At 40.0% G+C, this 10,387-nt stretch overlaps 1 protein-coding gene across 1 annotated transcript; it reads left to right on the top strand.

Annotated features, from left to right (window-relative positions):
- Positions 1-7,694: 7,694 nt before the first annotated feature.
- On the top strand, positions 7,695-10,284 carry LOC130726600 (protein DETOXIFICATION 42-like). The gene is made up of 10 exons (XM_057577903.1): positions 7,695-7,836; positions 7,916-8,037; positions 8,181-8,390; positions 8,515-8,699; positions 8,784-8,919; positions 9,110-9,206; positions 9,376-9,476; positions 9,653-9,816; positions 9,983-10,054; positions 10,135-10,284. Exons 1-10 carry the CDS (start codon positions 7,760-7,762, stop codon positions 10,273-10,275), a joined length of 1,305 nt encoding a protein of 434 aa, XP_057433886.1. The 5' UTR covers positions 7,695-7,759; the 3' UTR covers positions 10,276-10,284.
- The last annotated feature ends 103 nt before the right edge of the window (positions 10,285-10,387 follow it).

The following is a 10,387-nucleotide window of genomic DNA, read 5'->3' as shown; positions in this document are numbered from 1 at the left end:
GATCATAATAACAATTAGCATGCCTCAAGTAGGATAAACAGGTACCAATCACACTCAGCAACTAAGTCAGCATGTATGTTGCATGAAATGCAATGCTGGGTAACAAAATGCATTCCGGAAGAAGGATGGACACCATCGAGTCAGCCCTAACACCGGCCAAAGTGGGACCATTCCGCTCGGGCGCCTCTTACACCACACAAAAGTAGTCAGATCAGCAGTGAACCCGTAGGTCTGCCATTCCGTCTGCTACTAAGGACCACCGTAGTGTCCTAAATATGGAAATCCGGGTCTTATGACCATTTTGGAATCCACCGAGGTCCGGTAATCCGCCGTGTATTAACCTCAAAATGAGTGCATGAATGCAAGTGATTAGCCAAACAACGTCTCCGACCTCACTCGACACGTCGTCACGTGTTCTAGCTAACTTATTGTCTCTAAAAAGCCTACCCTAAGGCAAACGTCGATTCTGCGACAAAATGAATTAATCAAAAGAAGAAGAATGTACTTTGGAACTCATGGTTCCCGGCTAAACTTTAGATAGCCAATCAATAAACTGCTCATCGAGCGAAAAGGTACCGAGTACTTGGAAACTTATAGTTCCCGGCTAAACTTTAGATAGCCAAACATTAAACTGCTCATCGAGCGAAAAAGTATAAGCATACTCGGAAACTTGTAAGTTTCCTCAAGACTTGGACTCGACGACACTTCTCATATTTCCCAACTAATATTCAGGCTCTAAGCTCTTATCTAAGGGTATCATTATTGTTCAAAGAATTTAGAAATTGATTAATGTCTTATGAGTTTTCCGTGATAAAATAGTTTTCATTTTAATCTTATAATACTTCCTAAGAGTTTTTAGAGATCCCATAATCTCAAATAATTCCCTGAGAAGGTCTCGATCCATTAAAACATAACAAGGTCCGAACTTCGTTCGTCCTTTAAAACTCTCTCAAAATCTCATAAAAATTTGGCATGACCTGCCCGTAATCCTCACTCCTCAGAATCTCAGGTACAAGTGGAATAGCATAAATAAAACAGCTCAGTCAAAAGCATAAACAGCATATTCCAACACATCCTAAGTTAACCATGTAGCACATAGCATGTGAATCATTTAGCACACAATATCATGGCATCAATTACTCAACAAGGTCGGCCGAAGCCTCAGAGAACAAATCAGACATTTAGCAATTAAGTGCATAACACATAAATCAAGTCGAACTTGTCGACACCTAAAGCATTATCTAGTAATTCAGAGAGTAGCCCTCACCTGTTGGTTTATCCCGAAAAACTACTTTTTGCAGTGATCGTCGGATGAGAAAACTTCCTTCTGAAGAAAGATTAGGAATGATGAGAGAAGTAGGAGAACGCGGGTGGAATCTTCATTTGAGTTTCCGGATAGAAAAAGTCTTCATCGTCTGTCGATCTTAGGTTTTTCGAACTATCAGGGATTCCGTTTCGGCAAACTTCCGAGAATTGGAATTTGACGTTCGTACTTTCCAGGATTTCGCATCGAAATGGTTGTTTAAGGACGGAAAAGAGAAGTTCTAACATTTCTCTGAGGATTTTTTGGAATTAGTTTCCATCGAGTCCTAAAGCGTAAATTAACTATTCACTAATACCTTCGACCTAGGATTAAGCGTATGTTAGTCGTGCTATAACTCTTTCGGTTTTTCGATAAATTCTTGGACTTTTCCTGAACCTTTTTCCTTCCCAAATTTATCTTAATCAAATAACTCTTTTATTTTATTCACTTATCCAAAGCGTTAAAACTTGGGCCTTACAGGTGTGCCGACGTGGAGATCTTAAAAGAAGAGGTGCAGCGGTTCTTCACTACCTTATTCACAGCTAATGTGTCTCACGGGATGGCGAACCTCACTCATAGCCGCTTCCCTTGCCATTCCGAGGCGGCAAAAACAACTTTAGTTCAACCAGTTTTGAAGGAGGAGGTCAGGGCAGCGTTAATGGGCATGAAGTCTTACACGTCTCCAGGCCCAGATGGCTTTCAACCTCTCTTTTACAAGAAGTATTGGAACCTGGTGGGAGATTCTTTGTGGAAGCTTGTTAGTGATGCGTTCCAAGAAGGTGTGGTCCCGGAGGAAATCATGAGATTCTGGTGGTACTCATCCCTAAAGTGGACCACCCTTCCTCAGTGAAAGAGCTGCGCCCAATCAGCTTGTGTAACGTCACCTACAAAATGATCACGAAAGTGCTTGTTAACAGGCTGAGGCCTTTCCTTCATAAATTAATAGGCCCAATGCAGAATAGTTTCATTCCAGGGAGGGGCACCATGGATAATGCATTCCTAGCTCAGGAGATTATTCATCACATGGCGAAATCAACAGCAAAGAGGGGGTCAGTGGCTTTCAAAATTGACCTTGAAAAGGCTTATGATAGTGTATCCTGGACATTCTTGGAAGAAACCCTAGTGTTCTATGGGTTCCCAACTACAATTATTACTCTCATCATGTGTTGTGTAACGTCTTCGCATATTTCCATTCTTTGGAATGGATCCCGTCTTCCAAAGTTTAAACCAGGAAGAGGCTTGAGACAAGGAGATCCTCTCTCTCCATATCTCTTCGTTCTATGCATGGAGAGATTATCTGTTGCTATTCAGAGTTCAGTGGATGCTGGAGTTTGGAAACCAATTAGATTATCTAGAGCTGGTCCTCCTATCTCTCACCTTTTCTTTGCAGACGACGTTCTACTCTTCTGCCAAGCATCAGCAAACCAGGTTACGGTGCTTGCTTCAATCATGAAAACCTTTTGTGATAGCTCAGGCCTCAAGATTAATTTGGCCAAGTCCAAAGCTATTACTTCAAAAGGGGTGACAGCAGATATCAAAGAGGATATGGCCCATATTGCCCCCATTCCATTCGTGGATGACTTGGGTCGATATCTGGGTTTCCCCCTCAGAGGTGGGAGAATTCAGAGGCAAAGCTTTGATTTTCTCATCGACAACATTCAAAGGAAACTTGGTACGTGGAGAAGGAGCATGCTGAACCTGGCTGGTAGAGTGTGCCTTGCCAAGTCAGTTATTTCTTCCATCCCTATCTACTCCATGCAGGTCTTGAACCTCCCAGATAGCGTCACCAACAACATCAATAAATCTATTCGATCCTTCATTTGGAACAGCAACGAGGAGAAGAGAGGGTGGCATCTCGTAGGGTGGGATAAAATTATCAGGCCAAAAGATCAGGGAGGCCTAGCTGTTCGTGATATGAAGTGGGCTAATACAGCCATGTTGGGTAAAGCTATTTGGAGTATACTCCATAGCCCTAACAAGCTGTGGGTACAGGTTTTGAAGCACAAATATTTAGCTACAAACTCTATTTTGCAGGTTCAGGCAAAACCAACAGATTCACCAGTTTGGAGAGGTTTGATTAAGGCTCGTGACAAATTGAAGGAAGGCTTCCAGTTCCGGCTGGGGAATGGAGCAACATCTGTTTGGTATGCAGATTGGAGTGGTAGAGGGCGATTGGCGGAAAGCATCCCTTACGTTGATGTCCATGACGTGAACAAGAACCTGGAAGACATAATTGTAGCAGGAACTTGGGATTTAGGGAATTTGTACACAGAGATTCCCCAAGCATGGGCCCAACAGTTACAAAACATTGAACCCAATCTTAACCAAGCCCGATCAGATGCTTGGATATGGGCCAATAGTGATACGGGTTGTTATACTGTAAAGAGTGCTTATGAGTGGCTCCAAAAGGAGAATCAGATGGCCATAACTGCTGGGAACTGGAGGTGGATTTGGCGACTTAAAATCCCTGAACGGGTTAGGATCTTTGTTTGGCTCGTTATGAAGAAATCGATCAAAGTGAACCAATACCGTTTCCGCTGCAACATTGCGCAATCGCCGACTTGTGAGCGATGTTCTGGGGCAGAGGAAGACATCTTGCACTGCTTAAGAGACTGTCCCCATTCGCGTGAATTATGGATGCGGGCAGGGGCTCTGCGATGGCCAGGCTTTGGGTCAAATGATAGCAGCTTGTGGGTGCAACACCAAGCTCAGGGGGACAATGGCCTGAAGTTCATAGCGTGCTTGTGGGGAATTTGGAAATGGAGAAATAATATGTTGTTTGAGAACCCCCACTGGACGGTGCAAGAAGCGTGGCGGAGGTTGTATCATGAGCATGATGAGTTCGTTCGATTCGGGGAGAAAGGTAGGGACTTAGACGACGTCATATGGATGAGCAACCGTTGGGAGAAACCGCAATCTGGTTCAATTAATCTGTGTGTTGATGGGAGCTTTATTCCTGAGTCGGGTGCTATGGGTGCTGGAGGTGTAGTTCGTGATGATCAAGGCCATTGGATTTTTGGGTTCCATGCTTTCTGGGAAGATGGAAACGCTCTCCAGTCTGAGGCACATGCCCTGCAACTGGGATTAAAGCTGGTTTGGGACCGTGGATTCCGTCATGTAGTGTGCAATGTTGATTGTAGAAACCTACTGCAAGCTCTAGAGGATGAGGAAAGTAGGCGGTTTCTACCTATTCTAGAGGATATTCGCTCTCTCATTAATAGAGATTGGAGTATCACACTTCAAGCTATAAACAGGGAGTGTAACAAGCCAGCTGATTGGTTAGCTAAGAAGGGGGCTGCAACACCAGGCTCTCAACCTCTCATAGTGGAAAATCCGCCTCTGGAATTAGAGATCCTCGTCATGCGGGATCGTTTGGCAGTGCCTTAGCTGTTTTATTTTGTTGTTTATTTTCCGATGTAACAAAAAAAAACAAAAGTCTCACAAGTGGTGCAGCTAATTAATAGCCCAGGCCCCATAGTTAGTATAAGTTTTCTATATTTATTTAATTTAATTTTAGAAACATTACAGTCCAGTCCTCTCCGCACTATTCTCAGCACCAATCAGTTCAATGAAAGCAACTGACCCATCAAAGAAAGAAAGCTAACACAAAAAAAAATGTCATTGCATGGGAACAAAAACTCGAAAGTTCCAAAGTGTACCTATTTCTGAATAAGGTTCATTCATAAAACAACAATTCATGAATCAAAGTCACCAGATTCTACCCAGAACGGGTCAGATGAATAGCTTCACACTGGACATTGATCCATTTCGAATCCCATTATTTCTCCCTTCATCACCACATATCCTGATAGAATTGAAAATTCATAGTCAAGTGTTTGGTCCAACAACAGCCATTATAGCCGCGAGGTCGTGGTCGAGGATCGATAAGACAGGTTGAAGGTAGATCACCATGCATTATCCACCATAATTTTGATTCGTCTTGGATTTTTACTAAGTGTCCAAACAACATGCTATCTATTATTTTCTTCAAATTTGATTTAGGTAACCAAAAATATAATTAATTATAGACAAAATTTCAGACATGCACTTCATGGAATTTTTTATTACCTTACTTTTTTTTACTGGTCTTCAAATTTAGTGATTAGACAAATATGATCTTATTGTTAACTTTAATCTCCTCCTTTAAACCAAAAACCATATATAATGTAAAGTTTAAATAAGGATCAAAATTATGAAATCACTAAATTAAAGGAACAAAGTTGCAAGAAATTAAATAGAGGACCAAAATCACTAAATCAATAAAATGAAAGGAAAAATTGAAGAAAATGAAATGAAGGAACACTAATTACAAAATCACTAAGCTATAGAGATAAACAAATACCAATAAGGTGTTGGTTAAAGACAACACAAATTCAAACCACAAGAATGTAATTTGTTTATTAAATGTTAAGAGCTTATTATGCACATTAGTAGGTCCATTTTGCAGTATCAGGTCCTATGATTACCTAATCTTCTGGTAGCCTTTATATTTGAATCAAATCAAACGGGTTAGATCAATGATTAGGAAATTAGACCGGTCATTAAATCAGTCGAGACACTAGTTCAAGTTTCAAAGGTGGAACGGAACCCCTAAATTTACATGGAAAAGTTCGGGAAAATTCTTTAACTTTCCCTTGAATTTTCCTCCCTCCATGGCGGAATGTGCTAGACACGTGGCGGTTGCTGGCAAGCACGCAGTGCCACTTCGAAACTCTTGAGACCTATCATTGCAGAACTGGACCGGTCAAGGCACTGGTTCAAAGTTTAGTGGTTGGACCGTGGTCGGACCGGGGTCCAACCGGTGATAATTAAATGATATTTCCAAAAATTGTACACAATCTTCTTTTAACTTTTAATATGCAAGAAAGTTTAATTTAATTTTCAATATATAAATTTTATCATTTAATTTTAGGATCATGTTAATAAAGCAATACTAACTATAATATTAACACACTAAGCATATTTCAAAAATATGAACATTAAAAATATAACAAGCACGGTATATTTTTTAAATTATGGATTTTTTTGAATATTACTTTATTTAGGACAATAATTTATAGATGAAATGTAATAACTTTGTACAAATTTTTAAAAGTTAAAAAAGGGCCTCCTTGTGTACATGTCCAGTCCGTTAGTGGAATTTCAAAATAAAGTACCCAAACCCTACAACCCTAACTTTCTTTCCCTTTTCTCTCTGACTATGAGCGCCGCATACCCCCATGGCTGTCCCAAATCATGCTCTTTCTCCCTCTTCTTGCATTTGTCATGAGTGGTGCTATTTCTCCCTCAACTTCCAGTATGCTCATCTCTAATTTCTCCTCTTTTGACCGGTTCCGCCGGTTTTCAACCGGTTATTCTATGCTCCGGTTACAAGCACAAACCGAACCGTAAAGGACACCGGTTCCCGGTTTAACCGGTCTGACCGTCCGGTCCGGTCCGGTTCTGCAAACAATGCTTGAGACGTTGATGGTGATGTTGCTGGCCACATGTTGCAACAACAAACATGCATATGTATGTATGTACCATTGAAGAAGAAGAAGAAGAAGAAGCGCAATAACAGTACCTTGTCTGTTTTTGAGTGGAAGATGGGTCCCACACACATTCTGCTTGTGGACTGCTTTTTCGTCACTACTACTATTATTGTTTCTGTAATTGTAGTTTTCTTCTTCTTCCCCTACAGTACCATTCTTGCACGCAAGTTTCGTGGCACGAGTTAGGGAAGGGACCTGACTCACTTTTCCCCGAGTTAGGTAGCTTGATTTTAAAGGTACAATTGAAGCCTCATCACGGTGTTTCTTCAAGTAGCAATTTTTTTTGTCTTATTAGTACTAATACTCATTCAATCTATATTCTATTCAAAGCTAAAATGCCCCCTCTTTCGTTCGTGTTTGTATTTCTGTTGAACTCGAGTTTTCGTGACATTCTCTGATTGATTCACGTGGCAAAATCTAGCTTCTCTGAAATCACGTTTGCTTGCTCGCAAATAGAGAACCAAACAGAAACAGAGTTTCCAAGGTTGGGAAAAGTCTCATGTCTCCTGTTAAATGTTGTTTTCCGAGAATTTAAGTCACATTTATGTTTTTTTTAGTGATCAATGTAGGAACGTCAGTTTATATTCTATGCAATAAGTGGCCGTGGGGAAATATGTAAACGCGTCTCATTCATTATTCAGCTTGTTCATCACTGTTTAGTTGATAAATATTCCTTGATTATATATTCGATTATGATCAGAATTGATTCACTACTTGATATTTTGCTCAAATAATGTTATGGAGAATATATGGCTTTAAATTATGATATCTTAGATTAATATTCAAGCAAGCTAGGTATTGGAGCTTGTTCTGCATCTCTTCATTTTGGTATTACTAGCTAGCCTAGTAACTCATTTACAGCATCTCTGTAGTCATTTGGTTCAGTTGGTTTCTCAATTAACAAAGTTAGTTTGCCTTCCCAGATATGGCAGAGAAAGAGAGTCTGTTTTCATCAGGTGATTGGAGGAGAGTATCAACTTGCACTTTCTTTAAGGATGCCAGGTATGATATAATTCATCAATTTATTTATGCTGTTGTTCTGATTTACCCATTGTGACTCTTGATTTTCTTGTCACTGCAGGCTAGTTTTTAAATCAGATAGTCTTGGTCGCGAAATATTGTCCATTGCATTGCCTGCAGCAATGGCTTTGACAGCTGACCCTATTGCTTCACTAGTTGACACCGCTTTCATTGGCCAAATAGGTATCTTATGTTATTACTTATTAGTTTATTATCTTTGAGCTAGAACCATAGGGAAATGAAATGTTGATCCAACTTGAAAATTCGAGAGGGGAAAATAAATTTCTTATTATGCATCTAGTGTTGAATATTGTTGGTCCATACAGGTCTAGTGGAGCTTGCTGCTGTAGGAGTTTCCATAGCTCTCTTTAATCAAGTATCAAGGATTGCGATATTCCCACTCGTCAGTGTGACAACCTCTTTTGTGGCTGAGGAAGATGCCCTCGGTGGAGCACGCTTCCAGGAGGAGGAGAGTAGAGAATTGGAAGCGGGTCTGAAAATGGATAATGATGCCATAAAGTTATTACAAAAAAAGGGTATCATTTCTCCCACTTCTCTTGTTGGTTTGGATTCACTTAAGTTTTCTTGGTAGGGTCTTATTTCCCCATAGGAAAGCCAATAAAAACTTATCTAGACTCTTGTTTTCTCGGTCCATTTCAGATGAAAGTTTTCACAATTCAGATTCGGCCGGCGAAAACTTCAATATTGTTAAGGAGGAACGTACGAAGCGGCATATCCCTTCAGCTTCATCAGCATTATTTTTTGGTGGTATCCTAGGCATCATCGAAGCAGTATTACTTATATCTGCAGCAAAACCATTATTGAACTTCATGGGAGTAACTTCTGTAAGTACTTTTGTTGGCTGGTAGCACTTCGGCCTTTATTTAGAACCTTATGCTATTGTCAAATAACATAGATTGTTTATACAGGACTCTCCTATGCTACACCCTGCACAGCGGTATCTAACATTGCGGTCCCTTGGCGCTCCTGCAGTTCTTCTCTCGTTGGCAATGCAGGGAGTCTTTAGAGGATTTAAAGACACTACAACTCCTTTATATGCAACAGGTGGCCTTGACAAACTTAAATTGCTATTGATCTAGTGTCACAATGGTCCTGTTTGGATGTGTGGTCTTTGGAGCTTATCTACTAAAAAGCACTGAATAAGCTCAAATAAGTACTCTTTGATCTGCATCCAAACATGCTCTATATCTTGTTATCATCTGATTCTAATTACTATTTGTTTGATGTAATCTAGTTGCAGGAGATGTGACCAACATAGCACTGGATCCTCTATTCATGTTTGTGTTCCGAATGGGTGTCAGTGGCGCAGCCGTTGCCCATGTCATATCTCAGTATGTTTATTATTTCATTGTGAATTAAATGTTCTGATTATACTCTTGTTTAAGTACTGATCAGTCTGCCAATTACTGTATCTAGAATTATCTTGTCCTTTGTCTCTTCTTTCCCTGTTGCATCTTTTGACCTAATCTTCTTTTATTTTCAAATTGGTTGTAAATGTAGGTACCTAATTTCAGTTATACTCTTGTGGAAGTTGATGGAACAAGTTGATCTTATACCTCCAAGCATCAAACATTTGCAATTTGACCGATTTGTTAAAAATGGTACCGGTCTACTGTTCCTATAAAAATTTATTTATGCTTCTCTTTTCTCCTATTTCTTTCGAATTGATGCTTTTATAGTTTTATTGATTGTTTCCCTTGGATATAGGTTAACTAATATTTTAGCATTGACACTTGACACTATTATTGTTCTTTCCTGTTTAATTCTTGTCATTCAGGTTTTCTATTATTAATGAGAGTCATTGCTGTTACATTCTGCGTGACACTGGCCGCATCCCTAGCTGCACGCCAGGGAGCAACATCGATGGCTGCATTTCAAGTTTGTCTGCAGATTTGGTTGACAGTGTCTCTTCTTGCCGATGGTCTGGCTGTTGCTGGGCAGGTAAGATATGATTACACACTTACACTGTTGTCCATTAAACACCTTGTTGTGTTGATTCATGATGGTTTCATATCAAAACACTGGATAATTGTCAATTGTCTCTCTAAAGCACAATCTGGTTCTATGAGTTCATATGACTTGCAAAATAACACAATCTTGGTTTCAGGCTATTCTTGCTGGAGCATTTGCTAATAATGACTATGAAAAGGCCACGGCAACTGCATCCCGAGTATTACAGGTGCTTTAGAATGTTAAAAGAAATCGTGTGTCCTCTTTCAAGACATTAAATTGTGAATGTGACAGATAATGATAATGCAGATGGGTGTGGTTCTAGGATTAGCACTTGCTTTCATTCTTGGAACAGGATTGCACTTTGGAGCTAAACTATTTACAAAAGATGTTGATGTCCTCCACCTCATTAGAGTTGGGGTCCCGGTAATTTATTCATGTTCAAATTGAAAGTGATATTGGTAATCTATTCAGATGAGCCCAGAGAAATCGGACAAAGTTACAGGAATGATTGTTACAAAGTTGGCAACAAAGGCCATAACAGATCCATGGCCATTACAAT

The sequence above is a fragment of the Lotus japonicus genome, chromosome 6, assembly GCF_012489685.1.
Source record: "Lotus japonicus ecotype B-129 chromosome 6, LjGifu_v1.2".
In the NCBI taxonomy this organism is placed as follows: domain Eukaryota; kingdom Viridiplantae; phylum Streptophyta; class Magnoliopsida; order Fabales; family Fabaceae; genus Lotus; species Lotus japonicus.
Note: the sequence above shows the minus strand (reverse complement) of the source record. Positions and strands in the feature narration are given on the sequence as shown.

What these genes read in the sequence shown, in the direction of transcription:
- LOC130726600 (XM_057577903.1), top strand. Translation starts at nt 7,760, where the DNA reads ATGGCAGAGAAAGAGAGTCTGTTTTCATCAGGTGATTGGAGGAGAGTA. An exon ending in GTTGCCCATGTCATATCTCA is followed by an intron (nt 9,207 to 9,375) that starts GTATGTTTATTA and finishes TTGTAAATGTAG; the next exon opens with GTACCTAATTTCAGTTATAC. An exon ending in CTGCATCCCGAGTATTACAG is followed by an intron (nt 10,055 to 10,134) that starts GTGCTTTAGAAT and finishes ATGATAATGCAG; the next exon opens with ATGGGTGTGGTTCTAGGATT.